The sequence below is a fragment of the Lingula anatina genome, chromosome 1 (assembly GCF_051362555.1).
Source record: "Lingula anatina isolate TDL-2025a chromosome 1, LinAna3.0, whole genome shotgun sequence".
In the NCBI taxonomy this organism is placed as follows: Eukaryota; Metazoa; Brachiopoda; class Lingulata; order Lingulida; family Lingulidae; genus Lingula; species Lingula anatina.
This window is the reverse complement of record NC_141767.1, coordinates 4,671,645-4,694,795: the sequence shown is the minus strand read 5'-3', so window position 1 is coordinate 4,694,795 and position 23,151 is coordinate 4,671,645. Positions and strand designations below refer to the sequence as shown.

Sequence of the window (23,151 nt, the reverse complement as noted above, 5' to 3'; positions counted from 1 at the left end):
TTTCAAGATAGTCTACTGGTTCAATTTTATACTCATTGTTCACTGACTGACCACAGCTTATCAGGACAGCAGATTTCTAAAGCTGTAATAAAATTTACCGTTTTGTCATGATAAAAAGAACGCATGCCTAGAAGTTTACTCGTGAGTGTCTTTTCTTGATAGAAGAAATTCATTTTCCGTCTTGTGCTGCCGTCTACAGTCATAAAAGACTGTTGTAATCGCCATTGCATCAGGTTTGCACGTGTGTATTTTTAATCATTCTTGTACATAACGGGTCTTCGGTTTCATTCATAATTAAAATTACTTGGAAATATTGTTCCTTAAATCTATATTGAAATGTTTACTATTTTTCTTACGGTTAACGCCGGCGATACTTTGAGAAATCCCTCTCCGGCATCTAGAATTCTCCGTATGTTATTCAGAGACTGTCATTGTTGGTGTTATATTCATAATTTCAAATTCGATCAAATACCTTAATGCTTGTTCTTTTTAAGTTTTGAATTACAGTTGACCGCTTAAATTACGTGTTACGGCGTCATGTATCTTTATTCAAATATTCCGATAACTGTTCACAGATTTTAGTGTTTTTGAAAGGGCCTACTACAATGATTGTAGCACTACTATCCTTACTTACCAGTGATAATAACATTGGTTCATATCAATACCTTATATTTTGTTTAAGTCTTCCACTTCAAAAGCAATAAAGTGATGATATTTTGATATGTTCCAAAATTAACACCACATGTTCTTGTATTCTTTGTGATGGAAACATTCTAATACCGCAAATTAAAAAGATCTTCATCCTGTTTCAGGTATATTTTTTCAAGATGCCGCTGTTCTGTCGATTTTATGCACATAAGTTTCCTGAGGTGGAAGATGTTGTAATGGTCAATGTGCGGTCCATAGCAGAAATGGGAGCCTATGTCCATCTCCTAGAATACAACAACATTGAGGGTATGATACTTCTTAGTGAACTGTCTAGGAGGAGGATCAGGTCCATCAACAAATTAATCAAGATTGGTCGCAATGAGTGCGTCGTAGTCATCAGGGTGGACAAAGACAAAGGTATTGTTTGTTGATATATTTCACTATTTTTTAAAATAATCTCCAATCTGCCAGTCTTGATTGGCTTCGATTCTCTACTGCTGAAAATTTCACATTAATAAAGCAATTATTAGCACCAAAAGAAAGATCAATATTATGTACTGAGTCGTTTGTGTATTTGAATTACTGTTGTAAATTCGGATATTGCAAATCTCAGTTTTTTTTCCTTAAAACTTGGATGTATCATTCCAGGTTATATTGATCTTTCCAAAAGAAGAGTATCAACAGAAGAAGTTATGAGATGTGAAGAAAAATTTGCCAAAGCTAAAACAGTAAGTTACAATTAACACCATTGACAAAAGGCATAAATCAATGAATAGTTTTGATATGTTCATTTTCCTCATATAAATCAAAACAGATATTTTATCATTGGAGGTGATTTAGAAAAGAAACAATTAAAGACATTATTATTGTCGCTATGAGAAGTATCATTATAATGCCCATTAAAATATGAAATTCTCTTTCAAAGGTCAACAGCATCTTAAGGCATGTGGGTGAGCTTTTATCATATGAATCGGATGAACAGCTGGAAGAGTTGTATAAAAAGACAGCATGGTTTTTTGATGACAAATATGGAAAAACAGGTGCTTCCTACGAGGCATTCAAACACGCTGTTACGTAAGTTGTTTAAAAACTCAGGTTGCATGTTACCAAACACAACTGATTATTATACTGTTTCATTTCATAATCTTTGAAAAGCTTAATACTAGATAATATTTAGATAAAGTTGATTTCCTAGGTTTGTTTACCTGTTGTAATTATTTTTATATGAAGGAAAGGATAGAGTTTTGGGCCATTTCACAAAAAAGTGACACAGTAATTCCAGTGTTGCTCACATTTAATATTATTAAAATTCTGACTTGCCCATTTTTGTTTTATACCAAAGTGCCCTCTAGTGTTAAAGGATATCAACAGTAATTAAAAATTGCTATAAAACTGTTAAGCAAGTACTACACAAAATGTTTACATCACAGACCTGACATGGAGAGTCACATCTTATGAAATTACCATTTTAATAGTCCATCTCGTTTGCAAAGCTTTCACATACTCTGTAATGTTATGATTTTCAGGAACCCAGAAATCCTTGATGAGTGTGATATTGATGACCACACAAAGAAAGTTCTAGCAGCCAACATCAAGAGAAGGCTCACGCCGCAGGCTGTCAAGATCAGAGCAGGTTGGCATTTTCATAGTTTATGATGATAACATTTGTGAATATAAAAACATCCGTTCTTTAAACTGTTGATGTTTTCTTAGACCCAGTATATAAGAGAGTCTCAGAGAGCTTGCCTACAGTTTTAGAGTACTTGTTACAGACTTTACGAAAGGCCAAAAAATATGTCAGACATTCGGTCTGACAAGCTTGAAAATTCTGTCAGACCGAAACAAAATCTGTCAAACCGAAGTAAAATAATAGAAATATGAACCATTATTCATGTTTTCATGTGTATTTTCTAACGTTTTAAATCACTGACATTTAATCAAATATTAATTTTTTGATATATATTTATTTGTAAAAAAGTAAAATAAGAAAGAAAAAAATAGGCAAAAAATTACTTGCATAATAAGTTGTTTTTTATTTAATGAAAAAGACGCTGTGGAATGACACAAGGACTAAAAACAATACAAGTATGAAGAATGTGTAGCTAGTAATATCAAATGTATGTCCATAAAAAACGTCTGTTAATCAGATAACCATTTCACACGTTGTTTTTGGCAATAACATATGCATTTTGAAACAGCACAGTAAGGCAGTCTCTTTCATCCAATTGAAGCTTGGACAGGGACTGTCCAGTCCGAGTCTAAGTTCCTTTTTCATTTTATTATTATATTTTTTAATAAAAAGAAACTCAAACTGTGAGCTTTCATCAAGTTCATGTGCACTTTTTCCAACTCGTGATGAACGGTACATGCAAATACGTACATATGTTCCATAATTTAAGAACCCGTAGTAAAGCTGTCACATTTATGTTGCTATTGATCAAAATGATAACTTTAGTACTCCTGTCACTCGGCACACACTATTTTCCTCTCCTACAGATCACAAGTCCGCCAGGGCCTACCTTCTTTCCAATTTTATTAAACTTCCGTTTCTCTTCTTCACTTCGTTTTCATTTTTGCCACGCTTTACACCAACGAAGTGTTTAAAGTTCAACAACGTCATTTTCTAAGCAAAAGGCTTATCCAGGAGTACTGTGTACGACTGATAATGAAGAAACAGAGGATCAAGTCGGTAAAAACGCAAATAGCACGAGCACATGTGTTGCGGCCATTTTGTTGTGTAGGGTATCACGAAAATGAAAACGAGACTGTACATTACATCATTCAGGAACTCCCCAACCTCAGCCAGTCATAAAATAGTATTTGTGAGTGAAACTGAGGTTTATAAATTATGTATAATTAGCTGGGAACTCCCCTAGATTTTCACCCCGTCTCTCTTTTCGAATGAAGTAAAACATATCGTCCAGAAAAGAAACAAAAACGTATTCCTTATATTTACACATTCCCAGTCAGTTTGAAAACTCGCCGGACATAAGGTCCGACGATACAGGATTTTTTATCGGACCGAGACGAAATTTGCCAGGCATGTCCGACGGTCCGACGCCTTTCGTAAAGTCTGTTGTTAACACTTGACATTCTTTCTATTTGCTAGAAAAGTTTTCTTGAGCATAATTTACTAGTGTGATTCACATTATAGTTGCATGCTATCTACTGTTTACTTATAACAAATATCTAATGACAAAGTACTTTTACCACCCGTTTTTGTAGTTCATGAACATTTATATTATATGGAATTTGATTAAAATTATGTTATAATATCAGCCTGCTCACTTTGCCAAAGATAACGTGTTTGCTGTTTACCATCTTAAATGATTTACACCAAGATTATTTTTGCAGAAAAAATACGGTTAATATTTATCTGCATTATTTTTCAGATCTTGATGTCAGGTGCTATGGCTATGAAGGTATTGATGCAGTCAAATCAGCTCTCAATGCAGGCTTAAACCTTTCTACAGAAGACATGCCTATTAAAGTAAGGAACATTTGGTTCAAAGGGCTTAATTAATATCTAAAATTAGAGATTGTAATACCTGGAAAATATTTTGCTGTTGAAAGCAGCATTGAATGCAGTATATCACAAGGCACTGATTAAGTCAAGTTTTCATTCTTTTATTTTTCTTCAAGTGGTCACTCTTTCCCCCCCCCCTCCTTTGTCAATTTTTTTCATGTTGGTGGAAAATTCCAACCAGTATTTTATTGAAAGGTTTTTATCATACCAATTTATTTATGTACTGCTCTTTTAAACTCAGATTTACTTTTGTTGGTTAATCATTCATTTTAAGAGTTGTTGCTTTTCGTTGTTTGACCCTTAGTTTGTCGCTAAAGTTAAACAAAGTCATCCCAGTAACTTACCATTTTCTACTTTCAGATCAATCTCATAGCTCCCCCAACATATGTGATGACGACCACAACACTAGAGAGAGTTGAAGGCCTGGCCAAACTCAATGCAGCCATGAGTAAGATCAAGGACAGTATAGAAGATCAGGGAGGATCCTTCAAAATTATTATGGATGTAGGTTTTTAAAATCTGTTTGTTTGAGCACATGCATAATGAATACCATTTAACAAGAGCATTGATACTAGTTTGTGTGCCTTGTTGTGTGAAGAATAACAATGCAGTATATTGTTTCAATTTTGAGGCATATTATAATCTTTGTTTTACACTACCTTTATTATTCAAACAGAATCTCAAAAGACAGTTCTTTTCTTGATTTTACTTAATGTTAAGGGGCCTTTCAGAATGAGTTAGGTCGCAATAGCCTGTGCTCACTAACTTCATGGGAACTGGGAGATTAACAAATTAACACCCCTTGCATTGAGTAGAATACAGAAAAGCTGGTGATTTTATGAGTACTCGAGGGGGATGATTGGGGATTGAGGAGCATTGCAAGAGGAGGCGTGTTGGTCTGTTTAACTGATTGCATTCAACAAGAGTCCCCATAGAATAAGTGCAAAGTAGCTATTGGGATCTAACTAATTTTGAACAGCCCCTTAGAAAGATAAGTAGAACCATAAGCAGCACGATGTCTAAGTTTTTGTTTACAAAATTTCTGTCTTATAATAATGATCCCTCCTGCTTTTCCAGCCTAAGGTTGTATCAGACACTGATGAGCTGGAGCTTGCCAAGCAGCTGGAAAAACTGGAGGAAATGAACAGAGAGGTGGATGGTGATGATGACGCTGATGACTTTGATGAAACAATGGGAAAAGCTGAGGAGGAGGAAGAGGAAGGAGAAAAAGGAGAAGCTGAGGAGGACTGATGCTGAGGAATGAGGATGATGATGAGGACTTGGATTTCACAGAGGCTGTGCACATTTGGACATTTTGGAGGGCATGGAGGGGGTTGGAAATAAAGGAAATGTTGATGAGGATGCTTATTTAAAATTTAAAAAGGATGACTTTCAATGGAATGCCCATTGGATATATCTAAGCACTCCCGACTCATTTCAAACAGAATCTGTTAACTGCTTGGAAAAGCAGAAAACCAATACTGAATCTGAAGCCCCCTGTTACATATTTCTAACCATTTTATCAGTGAATGTGGTTTATGTGCCGTTTGAAATGGTACTCTTGAGTTGAAAGAAGTGAGTCTTGTATTTATTTGTGAGGCTTGAGGCCATATATGAAAATTATTGTCACTTAATGCATTGATATTAATGAAGGTATTTTGAATATCTTGAAACTTATTTTGATGGAGTGTGTTAGTTGAGATGCTGTTGGAGAAGCTGAATATGTTGCTCCAACCAGATGATCTACAGAGGCAACATCAACTGAAGAATTTTATTCTCCCAGTGAGAGTACAAGACTATAATGTTAAATTCAAAGATAACAATATAAAAGATTTTCTGAAGTTAATAAAGGAACAAATATAAATAAATTGTATTTGGTATTTTTAACAGAAATTTGAATTTAGGAGACTTTCAAGGCTACAGAAAAGTAAAATTTGTGCTTGCTCAGCTCCTCCTTGATAGCAGGGTATGACAAGTCAAACAGTGTGTTAGGGTCCACATGGCAATGGGTATTAATTATCCTGACCCAACTTGTAAATAATGGAAAATCAAACAGGCATTTTGCATTTGTGCATGTTCTTCTGGAAACAAGGGGTATATTAAATTTCCTTTATCATATTGAATAATAAAGAAAAACTTTTTTTGCTAGTGAATGGATCAGTTTTCTTTGCTGTCAGATCTTAATCTCTTAAGACTGCGATCAAAATTCAGTTTAACAGTAATTCTAACCAGGGAATTATATTGGTAAATGATTGTAGCCTATTGAAGGGAATCACCTGTTCTAATTTCTTTTATCACTTTCCTTTTCATTCTTTTTTTCTGTCATTTCTCATTGGTTTTCAAACTGCACTTGCCACATGCAGATCATTACTGCATTTATTTACTTTTTGCACATAACTAACCCAACTGCTGCTCATTTCCAAGGTTGAAGTAATTATTCTTACGTAAATAATCAACGTTATGCCCATGGATTAAGGAAACGCATGCAAGGTTCTCTTTCCTACGGAGGAGAAGCGTCATTGGTTTTGTCTCGTTGCAGGTTACTTATATTTGCTGACATGTTTGCGAGAAATGACCGCCCTTGCCAGAAGAAAATTTGTTTACCATAGCAATGTGGCGACACCTGGTGGGCTAATGAAAAATTTCCCGTCATTCTTGAAACCCAATACGCATGCGTCATCAGTGGATTGCAAATGGCGGCACTTGTTATTGTTCAATGGCAGACATAAAAGATAGGATTTTGTACCAGGAAATATTCCTTTAAAGGGTAAGTCTGCAAGAGTCATCAGTCTGAATGAATTGAATTATGTCATTTCTTCTCACTCGTGCAGGGCGCACTGTCGTACTGTTCAATTATTATAATTACAAGAAGTTGAAGTAAGGGCCACGCCATGAACCTCCATCTCCAGGTCAGCCCCCAATTATTATTAAATTTCCAAACAAACAATAATTAACAAATATATTTGCATATTTTTTAACGTAAATACCCAAGTTAGATATTTTGTATAAGTGGGTTGGATTTTAAAGAAGTCCCTGCGTCTCCGAACGATAAGTTTCGAACCTTTCTTTCTGAACATGCAATCTGGATCGCTTGCACTGCGATTTGGCGTCACATGGATATCAATAAAATAAATAACACAGAATAGCGGTCCTTTTTGCGCATTAGAAAATTGCATGTGAATTCTGAAATTGAAATGTTTAATGCATCACACAACTCCATCCGAACGTGATTGCATTTGCAGAAAACGGTATTTTAAAATTTTTGGTAGGACTTAAGCAGCCTTCTTTGTTAGATTTTTTGCGAATTTACCTTGAGCAAATATATACAGTTTCTGCATTTCAAGAAAAAGTAGGCCTTAGAAGAAGTTTTAAGACATCTTCTAAATCAGATGCAAACATATGCTGGTATTGTTTCATTAATTTTAGGACCATTGCAGATTTGCTGGTCATAAAGATGTCATGATGCAGATAACACTGTTTGTCACAAAATCTGTAAACATTTTTGAACAGCCTTTTTGTAGATTAATATATGCATACAGAAAGTTATGATGATTTATTTGACATCTAAATATTCTTGTCATTAAGAATGTCTATTATCTCATCTGTCTGACATTTTGTATATTGTTTAATTTTCTGTTGACATACAGTATGTAACCTCCATTTGTGAGGGTCAGCTTTAATTTGTGGAATTTGTGTATGCTTACAAGTTACAAGAAATTAAAACAAAAAACACTTCTGAAACTATTCATTTTACATGAGACATTCCAGTAATTGTGTATTTTTTTAAACTTTGGTAAGATCATTATTCATTATTTCAAATGTTATTTTCTGTGTTATATCACCATGTTATGTAATCAGTGAAGGTAATATGATGGAAGTGTTATCATCACATCCCTTAAGATGTCTGACAACAGATTTTATTTTTGCTTGTTTCCTGCCAGCTTTAAGCTCCCCTCCTCTATGCATCAAATAATTTAGCAAGAACTTTTTTGTATTGGTGTAAGACAGACACACCTAACACAACTAGTATTTGTTTTATGAATTGCAACTGAACTTCAAGTCAGCTGTTGGAGGAACAATGTTGTTGAACTGTGTAACTTTTAGTGAAGAATATTGAAATACAAGTAACCACTAAATAGAAATATTTGGTAACTTAAATAATTCAGTGGCATAGTGGTACATGTGTATTTGCCTATAATACATTGATACCATTGATTCAAATGAATTTTCGTGCTTGGTACTCGGTTATAGGATGTAGCTTCAGGGGTAACCAGAGACGGATCACTGTAACTACTAGCTGTTTTTAAGATGAAATAGTGGTATGTATTGGAAAATAACAACCAACACAACTAATGGATTATGTTATGTCATTTCTTTTAATATGAGATTTCATGAGAAGAGATGACACCTACCTCACTTTTTTCCTTTCAGGATCTTGTGCTTGGAAGATGGGGCCACAAGAGACCTATATTGAGACTGTCTTCACCTGTGAGGGAGATTTCAATGACCCCAACCTACCTGTTAGACTAAAAAGTCTGGAAAGGAAATTAACAAAATTATTGTTAAAAGGTAATTTTCAATGAAAAACATTAATAGTGCTTTATTAGTACCACCAGCGTGTACGCTGGCGGTACTCATGGTTTTAGTCCCGACCCGTCTCGTCCGGCTCCGCCGGCTCCGCCGGCTCCGCCGGCTCCGTTGGCTCCGCCGGCTCCGCCGGCTCCGTAAGCTCCGCCGGCTCCGCGTACTGGCGCCGGATACAAGTCACCGTTACCGCTTCTCCTCCTAGACCGCAAGGACCCCTGTCCCCATCTCTTGGATTTAGGTCACATATAACCTCAACTTGAACCCCCAGGTTTTTTTGTCTCAGTCGGTACATTGACCTGGGCGTGACGCTCCTTGAAATGCACCCTTGTCAAAATTTTTGAAAATTCAATGCCAATTATCTACCCTACGGAAGGAATTATGGGAAAATTTTCTACAGACAGCTTTCCAAAAGTCATATGTGTAGATTTCAAATATGCCCTTGGATTTGACCTTTGACCTTTATTTCAAGGTCAAACGGGCCAAAATTTTCAAAAAAATGAAATTTTTTACGAAAAAAAATATTATTTGCACTGTTATTCAGACACTACACAGACTTAACCAATAATTATATTGGAAAGTGTTACCCTTTGGGTCATCTTTCATCTCTGTGAATTTGGGGTCAATCGGTGCATTTTCACAGGAGTAGCGGCCATAAAATACCGAAAATGAAAACTGTCTCTAATTCGGGAACCGTTAATGCTAGCGACCCGTTCTTTTTTGCATTTTGTAGAGCATGTAAAGCCCAACACTGAGAGTGGTCTCCGTTTTTTTGTATTTCATACGGTTTTCGTGTTATGCTGTATTAAAAAGTACTTTGTGGTGGCACATTTTTGTAACTCAGAATTGTAACATTTAGTCCCTTGTATCTCCAAAACTGGCAGAGATAGGTCAATAGTTATTATTTAAGTTGAATAGGAAGTCATTTACTTGCAATCTAGATGTGAGCTTGAAATTGACCTTTGACCTACTTTTCACCATGAATTGAACTTTGCCAATTTTTGTTCCCTTTAATCTCCAAAACTGGCAGAGATAGGTCCATAGTCACTATTAAACTTGAATAGGAAGTCACATACTGGCAATTAATCAGTGACCTTAAAATTGACCTTTGACCTACTTTTCACCATAAATTGAACTTTGCCAATTTTTGTTCCCTTTAATCTCCAAAACTGGCAGAGATAGGTCCATAGTTACTATTGAACTTAAATAGGAAGTCATGAACTGGCAATTTACTGTGACCTTTAAATTGACCTTTGACCTTCCTTTTACTATGAACTGAACTTAGCAAATTTTCGTTCACCTTTATCTTCAAAACTGACAGATAGGTCCATAGTTACTATTGAACTTGAATAGGAAGTAATACACTAGCAATCTGTGACCTTGAAATTGACCTTTGACCTACTTTTTATGATGAACTGCTTTTTGCATGTTTTCTGGCCTTTAAATCTGCAAAATTGGCAAAGAAATGTCCATGGTTGCTATTGAACTTGAATAGAAATTCATATACTATGATATTGAAATTGACCTTTGACCTACTTTTTCACCATGAACTGAGCTTTGCATATTTTCTTGCCTCTCATATCTTTAAATCTAGCAGAGATGTGCCCATTGTTTCCCCTGGGTTTTCTCTTTTGTCAGCATATATGCACCATTGACAACACATTTCAAGGAAAACCAATAGGCCTTTTGTCTAGAGAATACAGTAGTGAGCAAGGGTAGGAAAATGCAAGTCAATTTGAAAATCTGCTTGATTGTATCATTTTTAGTTATATTTTTTGCATATTTTGAGAACTCTTGTTGATTGCATCTTATAGAGCTTGTCAAACACCAGACTGGTGATGGTGTCCCTTTTAGGAGGGGGGGGGGGGGTCCATACGAATGTGCTTACTCCAGCTGGTGGTACAATATCTGGAGGCGGTATCGCCTCTCTGATCCTCTAGTTGGTATTATTTTTCTTCATTGATAATAATTTATATAAAGGGTATTGGTTGCCATGGTAATGTTGTATTATGGTGATCAATCACAATTAATGTCATATTTTAATTAGTTGATCTAATCAGATATGTTACCTGTGGTCTATGCAGGTTAATGGTGTTTGGGAATAATTCTGAATTTAATTATTTGATAGTTGGCAATATGCCAGTTCTACAGTTAAGTCAACAACTGCATAGAAAGAACTAGGCCAAGTGATAATGCAGGGAAAGAAATAGTTCTCAGCAAATGATCTGTAGTTTTTCAATATTAGTGGGTGAACGGAGATGTGAGCAAATACTCCAGCATCACATTGTTTGAAATCAAGATGATTTTGCAGATATGCATAAATTATGATTTCTTTATTGCTTTTTGTCAGTTCAATTTATCTTCCCAATGGTCATTTGCATTTGAAATTTGTTTTAAATTGTATGTTCTATATAATTAACTGATTATTGAATTAATGTTTTGTTTCTTTGATATTTTCTTTAAAATCCCAGAATTCAATGCTTTTATATTTAATTTATTGTTAAGGAAATAGCATAAATAATGAAATTACTCATAAAAAATACATTAAAATATGTTTTGTATATTTCAACTTTTGTTTATTTGGTGTGACCTACTTGGATTTTTAAAGATCTTTCAAAAATTTGTCATTTCCTAACAGTAAACAGTATTTTAAAAATTGAAGTTATAAAAGTAAATGCAGAAAAATAAGGCCTATGTGTTATGTAGGAAAACTGCCACTTACTAGTTTCCAGGACCTAAATATACATTATAAATTGAAAGGCACTGCAAAGCAAATTCAGTATTTTAAGCTCTGTTGTCCTCATTAATTTTTAATGGAAGAAAGAATTTAAAGAAAGATATTCTGAACAAAAACAACAAAAAAAAGAGGTTATTTTGATCATGTTTTCATAAGGTTTTTCAATTTGTTTTTCAGAAAAAGAAAAGCTGATCTTGAAAAAGGTTGAACCATGGAACAGTGTGCGGGTCACATTCAATATCCCCAAAGAAGCTGCAGTCAGGTTACGTCAGCTAGCAGCCCATGGAGACAGGACCCTGCTAGAGCTGGGGGTTTTAGCTGTACAGATAGAGGGAGATGAGGTCATTTCATTAACAATAGCTGGGAAGAACAATGAAAGGACACAGTTGGTGTTTCGTACTGCTGGACAGTCTGGATCTAGTAGTAGCAATATGTTTGACATGGCCACTTCTGATTCCATGAATCGAGCAGGGCCAAGTGGTGTTGAATCTACAAGGAAAAACATTGCACAATATTTGAGACAGCAGGGATCTACAGCAGCGGCAGCAGCAGCAACATCAACTGCTACAGCAACAGCATCTTCTTCCACATCAGGGACAATATTTGATTCAATATTTGAGCCAGGAGGCTTTAAGTCCCCAAATACTGTTGTTACTCGCAGTGATCCCATCCCATTTCACCACATTAGTCAGCCAGCTTACACATCACCTGGGAGGAATACTCCTTTTTATAACACACCTCCAGGCAGGAGCCTGACTGGCTATACTTCACCAACTACTAGTCACAACTTACCTTCCCCTACCACCAGCCAAGTACAGGCTGGCTCACCACGGCTGTCCACAACTGTAAGTCAGGCACCAGGATCACCGCCCTCGCCCATGGCCTACCCTCATCAGCTGAACAATCTTCCAAGGCCAAGCACAGACCTGTCCACATCCAGTCCTCTGTTGGTGAACCTTCTGCAGATGGACCTGTCTGGTGGTCATGCAAATCATTTGCCATCAGTGGGAAAGTTCCCTATGCAGGGACCCTTCCCTCATTTTGGTGAACCTCCCCCAAAGAAAAAGCGGCGTCCCAGGAAGCCCAAAGATGGCCAGGCCAAGGTGGCTACTCCCACATCTGTCCAGGGAGAAGTGAGCATAGAGAGCATACCAAACCCTTTAGCAGAGCTGAACCCTGCAGCTCTAAGTACCACTGGAACATTGAGCACAACAGCTTCAGCTTGCATCAGGACTACAACTTCCGCATCAACCTCAACCCTAACATCGCAATCATTACCAGAGCTTGTCACAGTACCAGGATTATCAAAATTAGGCAAGGTGCCTCATCAAAGAACTTTTCCCTCAGAGAGGTTTGAAGTCTTTTCAGAGTTCAGTCCTGAAAAAATGGTAAATCCATACACTGGTCAGTTAGAACCCATTGAAAGGGACTCGGAAGGACTAATTATAGATGAAAAGAAAAGACAGTTTAGTGAGAGGTTGGCAGCAGGGGCTGGATCCTTTGCAGCTGGACATTTACACAATTGGTTGCCACATGATACAAGGCTATATAACAGGCCTAGTGACTTATTTTCTCATAATGCACGAAAGACGGGTAATACGAATGTAATACCGAAGTCTGAAGCATCATCTGGGTCTCAACAAAGTGACTTGATTCCAGAGGCTAGGGTATCTGTAGATTTTGTGGAGGAAAACGTGTCTAAAACTCAGGGCGACACTGATGCACCAAATGGAGAAATTCTCCAAAGAACTTCAGTGACTGATCATAATGAAGGACGTAAAGTTGGAGAGGAGGACTCTCTCAGTGTCCCCTCAGTGTCTACTGGTGTAATGAATGAACAGGAGGGTGCACAACCTGTGAATACCACAGAGGAAAAGACTCTGAATCCAGAATCTCCACAGCAGGAATCGTCCTATGAAAACGATCCAGCAGAAAATGTCAGCAAAGAAGACGATATCAGGACCAAAGAAACTGTTGAAACCCCAATTGTGAATAAGTTAGAAAATTATGAGGAGCATGTAAAAGCAAAGCTGAAAGAAACAATTGTCAATGATGTTGTTGGAAATGTTTCTCCGGAAAGTGGAGTGGGAACTGAAAATTCTGAAGGCAGTGGGGTCAAGCTGGACACGGGCCGACAATCACCTAATCATCCATCTGGACTGACTGTCAATCATAACCATGATTCTGAACTCAGCAGTCAGTCGTTTGATGATCACATTCAACATGACCACTCCAACTCCAGGCCAAATCATACTGGCTCTGTCAGCTCCTCTGATTCAAGTCCACACAGTAGTATGGAGAGCATGCATGATCCTCCTGTCAGTGAGTCAACCATTGTTGCTGATAGGAGAGATGTGAATATTGTGACAGTAAATTATGCACTTTCAACTTCACCAAAGCCACCAGACATAGAGTACAATAAATTGGAGAAAACATTGCTCAAATCTCATTTTGATTTCTCGGATGACAAGAAAGGCTTTGGAAGTATTGAAGTGCAAAATGCAATGGATGTGTTCACAGATACCAAATCTTTGGATATTTTAAAGAAAAAGGAGTTGGGCATGAATTTTCATTCAAGTGAAATTCTACCACTTAAAAGTGAAAAAATTGAAATGTTGACCAATTCACACTCAGGAGAAAACAACAATGTGATGAACTGTCATACAGAAATAGATTCCAAAAGGATAGATGTAGACACGGCCAGTGGCACTTTCAAGGAATGTGAAGATCAGACAACTTCACGTGAAGTTCCTGTAGAACTGGACACTCAAAGTCAGGAGGTGAATGACACTGAATCAGAATCAAAAGTTGAACCTGATAGTATCAGGCCAGTGATTGATGAATCCCCTGTACCCATTGGCACAGCTAAAGAAGAAACCTTTCCAGTGACGGATTTACCTACCACTTCAGAAGAAACCCAAGAGAGTGCCTTGTTTGTAGCAGGTTAGTCTTCTTATGTTGCAGGTTGTTATCTGTCCATCTCAAGAGGCAGTTTTATTTGGTCATTGATGATCTAGGTTTCTTAAATGTGTGAAAACTTGCCACATCATTTTAGTTTTAAAATATGATTCTAATGGCAGTAGATTTTTTTATAGGGATTTCCAAAATAAAAGTTGGTCAGTTTTTTTCTTACACAACCCTCACTTTTGTTGCTTGGTATTTGAGGTTAAAAAGGCAACAGGTGTTATCACCACTTCATCATTTTGACAGATAATTTTAGAAGTCAATGAGAGGTCACTGTTTGTCTCAGTGATAATGTAGGTCCACCTCTAATTTGCATTTATTTATTGTTGAAAAAAGAGTCGGAGTGTAGAAATGGTCTGTCTAAATGCGACATTTTGGTGTGTCATTGAGTCTGTGGTTATAATTGACTGTTGTGTATATTACAAGTGGCTTCAATTGTAAACTTTAACTAGCATGCAGGAACAAAACTGCATCTTGTGCTTCATATTAGAAATACAAAAAGAGAGGTTTAGTCTAGCTCAGTCTTCCTGTGTGATTATTTCCAGCTAGTTTTGTCCCAATTAAGGGTCGTTTTGGAACTGAGGCTCAGTGCTTGGAAATGAAAATAATGTGTGACGGCATATACCAATTGCTTAGAAATGAGGGTACACCAGTATTCATGGAAATGATGGTTGTTTGTGAATCAAAAATGAATTATCTGCTGTGAACTTTATAGTTAGGTAATTTTAATTCAGAGTTTTATCAATAAGAAACTTTCTTTTTCCTTATTAAGGTGCACATTTACTTCCTTTAAGTAGCTCCTTGCAATTTTCATTTTTAAAAAATAATTGTTATTCCTGTTGGGTTCAACTACATATATAGAATACGCTTCGAACCTACATGTATCTTAGTTGCATTGCTGATTTCATGAGACAGGCCGTATTTGTTTTCCTGTCAAAACATCAAATGCCTCCAAAAAAAAATCTGGGATTTAAATCTTATGGAGCTTAGTTTTGGACAAGTGCCATAAATCAGAGCTCTATTTCTTGAGACTGTGCTGAGGCTTGGCCTTATTTGATGGATTAGACTGGCATACTGATAAGTCACATGACCTGCATGAAAATGTCATGTGTGCTATATACTGTGGCACTGCACTGGTAGACAACAGTTTCACGTTGGTGCTGGGGCCTCTTGGTGGTGCACGGGATACACAACTTAGGAAGGTCAAAAGGTAAAAGGAAAGGATTTTGCTTGTTCGAGTGGAACTTAAGAAAAGTCTGATCAGATCATCTCTGTCTTGGTTAGCTTGGGCTCTAGGTCAGAATGATAAGTAGCTGATTAAATATTCCGCTTCTTCAGGAAAAGATTTCTTAGGAATCAAAAAGATTATATTTAATTTCCACTTCACTCTTCACTCTAAAATGTGTCAATATTTTAATTATATATTCCTAGTGTACAGTAGCAGCATTGCAAATGGCAGCAGTTTTGCGAGACAGCATGCAGAGAAATATTGAGTTGCATATTGCTGATTATGTTACTAGGTTATGTGCCTGGATTTCCTAATGGTTTGGGCGAGAGCCAAGCACATAATGAAAGACTGCTGTTGGGGCAGCTTATTTTGTGAAGGAAGATAAATGACTGGTGTTTCCCACAGTTCCTGAAAAGGTGGGGGAAATAGGATACCTAAATATAGATTGTTTTTTCTTATTATTCTTTTAAATGGGAATTTCTTTGGGTTCTTGTACAATCAGACGTTACCTGCTTAGTGGATTTGCAGTCATGTCAGGTTAGGTAGAGAAGGGAGGCATTGTAATGGATAGAATGTAACTGTCAGTAGGTGTGATGTGTAGACAAACTCAAGTGCAGGTGCAAACGACCTGGGACTCTGCTTTGGTCTCTGGGAATATTTTACAGTCTGTCCAGTCTGAAAACATACAACTCCCATTGTAAAATATGTGTGACAAATGTATGCAGATGTCTAAAAGCTACTGTTATCGCTCTAAAAACATTGCAAAATTTATGTAGTTTAAACAGGCATGATATTTATAGACTAGGTACAGTTATATGTGCAGCTACTACACAGGTTGGTTTTGGTTTCTGTGATTACATAACCAAGATGATTTAATCAAAATATGGAAATTAAATAATGTTTTTTTTTTGTTGTTGTTTTTTTTTTTTTTTTTTTTTTTTTGCATGACCCCAGTTTTCATTATAAAGGGTAGGGTGACTATAGAATCTCAACAAAAGACAAAATTTCAACTCCATTAAATCTTTTGTAACAGTTGCCAGTGACTGGGTGATACAAACCACACAGCATTGTTCATGTACCAGCTGCCTTGAAGGAAGTTGACATAATCTGAAGTGGACCATTAAGAATATTGTTTGAACTGTTAAAAAAGATTTATTTATAACATCCTTTTACTACCTCCTTTTGCCTTGCTCTTGTTCTTTTTTCCTTGTTTGTGTGTATGTGTGCAATTTTGTAAGATGTCAGTTCAGTGATTTAACTTCAACATTCAAGCACAACATGGGCTTATAGATAAGAGAGGACTGAAAGAGGGTATGTGAAAGGCAAGATTAATCTTGTGCACTGTCTGAAGGATAATAGACAACTCACTTATTCCTGTGTTGATTTATAATCTGCTCTATACTTTGTGTGTAGTAACATAAATATTTACCTCTGCAAATATTGCACATGGTTAAAATTTTTTGTAATATTATTAATGAAGATTTATTTTTCTTGGCAAGAAAACGAGGTATATTGATCTAAAATAAGTATCTTTGGCCTGGTAGCCATTGAAACTGCAAACTGTGCTTACAAAAAGCCAGGTTAATTTAATCATTACCTAAACCAAAGAAATACCGTTTTTGCAAATATGGTTCGGTCTGGGAATTTGGGTTGTATTTGTTATAATATTTGGGGGGAAAATGAACTTTGAAGCTATATTATTAATTGTAACAATCTTTGGAAGGAAAATGAACTTTGAGGTTATATTTTGTAATAAAGTTTTTTGGGGAAAATAACCTTCTAAGGAAGGCTTTTGATTCTGGCAGGGTTCACATACATTCATTCATTCATTCAATTTGGAAGTCATCCCAATCTAGATTTGCCCTCCACAGTAAGCCTATTATTTCCTGTACTTGTAGCTTCGGATCAATAAAATGCTTATTGTAAATCCAGCTAGAGTCATCATCATTTCAACAGAGTAATATTAGGGTATTGAATTTTATTATCAGACCATAAACTGCCCTGGACTTAATTGTTTGCCAGTTTGAAAGATTTTATTGCAAAATATAGCTTATTTTAAAGATTGGTATAGCAATTTTCAGACAGTATTCTTATTTTTTTACCTTTTCCTTTCAGAACCATCAAGTTCAGCGAGTGAAGATAAAGTAGAGATTTCCAAGGTGCCATCTGAAGATATGGAGGAGAAGTCTCCTGAACAAGGCAAAATGGATATGGAAGAACAACCTACTGCTGTAGAAACAACCAAGTCACCACAAATAGAGGAGAATCCCTTACCATGTGAAGCTGCTGAAATTAAAACTGAGCAAAATGAAACAAACTTGAATACCTCATCACCACTAGTGGAGTCTATGGATGTGCCAATTGAGACGTCTCACACATCTCACACTGACAATGCTAGTAGCGTTTTAGAAGCAGAGAGCACAGATTCAATTTCAGAAGATGCTGGAAATGACTCTGAAGTGAAGTGTGCTTTACCAATTGATTCACAAAGCAATACTGGAAATGATGAAGAAAAATTGGACGTTTGTGATTCTGCAATGGAGACTAACATTCCCAAGGAAGATGCCCCTGTTGTTGGGAATGATGAGATAGCAGTTATACCAGACTGTAAAGATGGGGAGCTCACTAACTCAGAAAAGGAGACAGCTATAGTGGAGAAAGAGGTGACCATGCTGCCATCTATTGGCGAAAATGAAAATGAAGTTACTGATTATAACAGCAGCAGTATAGCTCATGAAGATGAGTTGAGAAATGATGGGAAAGATGAAGGAGAGAGTGCGGGGAAGCCAGATATTGAAAGTACTGAAGTAAATGCAACAGAAACTCCTGTTAATGAAAGTACAGAAAATATTCCCATGGGGATTGAGGAAAATATGGCATCTGCTAATGAAGATACATCTGCAGAGATTTCTGTAGTGAAGGACTCGGTGAGTGAATATCAGACTGAGCAGGCAACTGTTGTAGAGGAAACGGACAAAGATGGTGATGTATCTGACCTCTCATCACCAAATATTGACCAAGGTGTTATGGACATTGGAGACACTGTTAATCCCCCAGCTTCTGTAGTCACTGAGGATGTTATGCCAATTAATGAAGGTCAGCAAAAAGATGAGCCTGGTGATAAAGATGTTTCAGATATGACCCCAGAAGCAGAAGTAGTGGAACCTTCTTTACCTATTCAGCAGCTTGAGACCAAGGAAATAAATAGTTCAGAGATAAAAGATATACCTGTGGAAGGTGAACAAAAAGAGACAAACACTGTTACTGAGTCAGTTCTAGAAACTGAAGATGTACACATTCCAACTTCTGAAAATACCAATGTTGTTGATAGTAATCAAGAAGAGCAACCACCTGGAGAAAGTGGGATGAATTCTGCTGTAAATGATATTATCAGCAAAGAAAATTTGTGCACAGAAGAGGATGTACCTTTAAGTCATGCAGACACTAATACAAAAGAAGCAAGCCCTTCTCCATCAAAACCTCCCAGCAAGCTTCGCCATAAAGGAATCTCTATTTTAAAACCTATGTATGATCGAGATGCAGAAATTAGGAGAGAGGCACAAATTCCCAGTCCAGAAGTGTGTAGTTTTCCTCCAGTATCAGCCTTACCCCTTGAGTCAAACCAAACAGAGAATACTGAAGATGTTGCAGAGCAGCTGGCTCCCACTCAGTCTCCAGTTGATGTGAAGAGCTTTGAGATCCCTGCCGTTGAGAGTGCTGAAGTTGATGCCCAGGAAAAACCCCAGTTGCCAGAGCCAGAAGTAGAACCCTTGTCAACAACAGAGATGAAGCTTCCCCCTGAAGCACCACCTGTGTGCTCCTCTCAGCACCCAGCCAAGTCTTCATCCTTCTCCATTGACAGTATACTGCACGAAGAAAAGGTGACCAGAACTGATGGGTTGCCAGTATCATCCTCCCCTGTCTCTTTAGTTGCCCATCAGAGTAGATCTCCCCCCAGTGTGACCTCTGTGGTGACAACACATCAGTCCATCACAAGCACACACTTAACAAGCAGTGCCTTCACTAAAGCTCCCGTCCCAGCAGCACATAAGGCTTCACCCCTAGCCAGCAGGAGTCTTCTCAACACAGGTGGTATAGCCTTTGCACACAACCCTTCATTTCTTAATTTTGTTCAGAAATCCCTTCATACGGCACCTTCACTGTTAACGAGTCAAGCACACACTGTCACAGCCCCAATGTTTCCCTATGGGTTAACAGAGTCTGTGCAAAAATTAGTTCCACCCATGGGAGCTGTTGAAGAAGGGCGCACACCCATTGTGAAACCGTTGGCTACCCTGGCCACAGCACAGCCTATGCAAACTCACATCCTAGGACATCCTCCTAGTTTAGTTCTCCCCAAGACTGTACCAACTAGAATAATTCAGCAGGATGGTGTGTCAAATATGGAGATGTTAGCTAGGTGGTCTGAGAGTCACAGTCCCAAGAGTAGGAGAAGTCCGCTGGAATTGGGGGCCTTGAGTCCTAATGCCACATTTCCCACACCTTCTCCTGTACAGGTAAGCCCACTTAGCCCCACAGCAAGCTCACATGGACAGTTGACTGCCCAGTCCAAAGAACAGTACCAACAGTCAAGTCCAGGGCAAAATTGCCAGCAGTCACCCAGCCCTACTCCAGTTCAGCAGCTAGTCGGTACCGTTAAGTCACACCACACAGTGCCAGTCACACAGGCTGTACAGGTACAGAGAGTGCCTCCCTCTATAGGCCACTCACCTGGACGACTGGTCCAAGTCCCTCCAGTTCAGATGGTAAAACCATTTTCAGTAGAAACTTCCTCTAAAGAGAGTGTTAGTCATACGGTAAATACAGAGACTTCAGATCACATGTATCATAAACCTGAACTAAGCTCCTCTGAATCAACTAGTCACGAACCTGAAGAGAATGAAATACAGCACAAAGAGAGTGAGAAGCAAGAAGAACAGACAGATGCCAAACAGACAGACCCAAGTAAAGGTGTAAAAAGGAAGCTGGAAGGTTGTGAAGAAAATTCTAGTACCAAAATAAATAAATTAGATTCAGAAGTAAAGAAAGAAAATGAACCTGAAAATAATCAAGCGGAAGAAGTTCTACCTGAAAATCCTCCAGAGAATGAAGGTTCTCATAGCCCAAGTAATGAATGTAAAGAGATGGAGGAACAGAGCTCTGTAAGGCAAGAAAATATCAATGAAAACTTAAGCTCTGAAGCAAAAGCAGAAATAACACCGAAAGCAGACCGAGTGATGCAGAGAAAAAACCGAGAATCTGTTGAATCAAATCACAGTAATGGTAGTCTTGAAAAGGATGGACACAGAGCAACAAGAGCAAGCAAGAGAGAATCTCCAGTTACCAGAACCACACCCGTAACGAGATCCACTCCAAGAAGCCGACAGAAAGTAGAGACTGTAAATGCTACCACCCCAGTGAACAATACAGAAGAGGGCACCAATAAGAGTGTCAGGGCATTACGTGGAAAGAGAAAGTTGGAGGTGAGTGAAGAACCTTCTCCTGAAATGACTCAAAATCAGATGAAAAAGATGAAAGATGAGAACAGTGAAAATGTGCTTTCTGAGGAACTTCTGTCTAGTGAAGATGACAATGTCTCTCTCAATGATTTAAAGATGGGAAATCGGAGGAATGCACGCAGGAAAGAACCAGTAAGTGGCAATAAAGCCAAAAATGGCCCAATTCAGGCAGAGACCCAAAAGGCTACATTAAAATTGGGAAGGACTGCTGGAAAAAGTGTTGATATTGGCACTAAGACTGAAGCAGATCAGTTGACAAGGGGTACGAGAACTAGAAGCAGAGCTCACAAAGAAGCCCAAGTTATTTCAGATAACCAGAATGAAGCAGAACCATTACAGAAGGGGAAAGTGAAAAAAGAGGACATTTCAGAAAATGGGGACGGCAAAAAGGGGCCTTGCAGAAAGAATGCAAAAAATAAAGGTAAAAAAACATAGTTTTAGCTCGTGAAATATTGAATAGAAGTATGAAATGGTGATTTCCTCTTATGTCAGATGTGAATGTACAGAACTATTTTATTTTTGTATGTCATGTCATGTGGGTAAAATAACCATGTTTCATAAATGTAGACTATTCAAGCAAAAGCTTGTCAGGCTTTTAGACTGCATTTCTTTACATGACATTGAAAAAATACTTGAAACTTTTATTTTAATTTTTCAGCAGAAGAAAAACCTGGTGCTAAGAATAAAGGTTTGAAAAATGCACCCGAGTCATCTTTGGAACCTGCACAAAAGAGAACCACAAGATCAACTAGATCAGCAAAAGGTGAGAGACAGTTTTTTAAACCACTTTGCTGTGACAAGAGCAGTAAAATCTTTTTTTTTTTTTTTCATTTTGGGAAATTCTGTATCTTCAGTGTAAATGTGTTACATAAAACTGTTGTCGTCAACTGCATTGTCACTTGTTAGTTTGGTTTGAAATACATCAGTGAGCAAGATCTACTGGTTATGTTTCTGTGTCAGAGAATTAAAATTAATACCCTTTTTTTGTTCATAAAAGGTATGATAATAAATGGTTTATGTTTATTCCACAGATCAACAAGACCCCCCTCACCTGACCGGCAAGAGGCGTAGGTGACCCTTGGTGCCCTCTGTGACAAATCCCACAGGAACTTAATGAACAAATCTAGTCTTCAAACTTCTCATTCTACATTGGGGCCATATGATGTAGTGGTAGTGGTATATAGAGGGTTTTGCAGGGTTGATGTGTGCAGCATTGGTCATCCATCCATGGAGAGGATTTTTTTTTAGAAAAGCTGACCTGTTACAAGGCACTTCTAACAATCAGTGTGTGGTTTCAAACCCAAACTATTTGCCAATATTTTGTTTTTCTTCAAGATGCAGCAGGAGTAAATGGTACATGTTGTGTTATTTATCAGGAGCGTGTTTGCTGTTCAAGAATAATGTATATAGAAAACCTGTGTACCATTGTAGTAAAATGTGGGTGCCTTGGTTGTCAAACTGTTGGTGTCGTAGTCCGTAGACAAAATATGAAGTTATTGCCACTGGGGAATATTATTTTATTAAATTACAAAAGAACACCTTTTCAGATACTTTGAGAGATTGACATTTATTTTAATAAAAACTCTGTTGAAATATATTAATTTTTTTTTTACAACATACGAGATATTGTCCCTAGGGGCAAAGTGTGCAAATAAATTTGGTGCATTATGTTGCAATCATGTACAAAGGTGTCTATGGAATATAAATCAAAATGGTCACCACATTCATGTATATACTGTTTATAGGTGTGGCCATATACTTCTGTACATTCATTTGTACATTGAAAGATTGTTCCATAACATAGATTATTATATGTATATCTGTGAAATTAGTAACATTTGTATCCTTCACAATATTTTGCATATTTTTTTGGTAAGGAGACAGCCACACGTAGGTGGTAGTGGTAATTATTTCATGGTGTTTTGGTGGCAGGTTAACATAAACA

The 23,151-nt window shown here is 37.4% G+C and overlaps 2 protein-coding genes across 5 annotated transcripts; both read left to right on the top strand.

Annotated features, from left to right (window-relative positions):
- Positions 1-64: 64 nt before the first annotated feature.
- LOC106165642 (eukaryotic translation initiation factor 2 subunit 1) lies at positions 65-6,327 on the top strand. Of its 2 annotated transcripts, none has more exons than XM_013543935.2 (8): positions 65-241; positions 813-1,065; positions 1,297-1,376; positions 1,574-1,722; positions 2,175-2,281; positions 4,041-4,138; positions 4,535-4,678; positions 5,252-6,327. In XM_013543935.2, exons 2-8 carry the CDS (start codon positions 828-830, stop codon positions 5,423-5,425), a joined length of 990 nt encoding a protein of 329 aa, XP_013399389.1. In that variant the 5' UTR covers positions 65-241; positions 813-827; the 3' UTR covers positions 5,426-6,327. The 2 variants fall into 2 exon arrangements, with proteins under 2 accessions (XP_013399389.1, XP_013399390.1); XM_013543936.2 differs by having other exon boundaries at positions 94-233.
- A 428-nt stretch (positions 6,328-6,755) lies between these two features.
- On the top strand, positions 6,756-22,803 carry LOC106165614 (uncharacterized). Of its 3 annotated transcripts, none has more exons than XM_013543869.2 (6): positions 6,756-6,941; positions 8,606-8,743; positions 11,673-14,438; positions 17,818-21,627; positions 21,865-21,969; positions 22,238-22,803. In XM_013543869.2, the coding sequence occupies exons 2-6, from the start codon at positions 8,623-8,625 to the stop codon at positions 22,279-22,281; spliced, it is 6,846 nt and encodes a 2,281-aa protein (XP_013399323.2). In that variant the 5' UTR covers positions 6,756-6,941; positions 8,606-8,622; the 3' UTR covers positions 22,282-22,803. The 3 variants fall into 3 exon arrangements, with proteins under 3 accessions (XP_013399323.2, XP_013399322.2, XP_013399320.2); XM_013543868.2 differs by having other exon boundaries at positions 17,803-21,627; positions 21,868-21,969; XM_013543866.2 differs by having other exon boundaries at positions 17,803-21,627.
- The last annotated feature ends 348 nt before the right edge of the window (positions 22,804-23,151 follow it).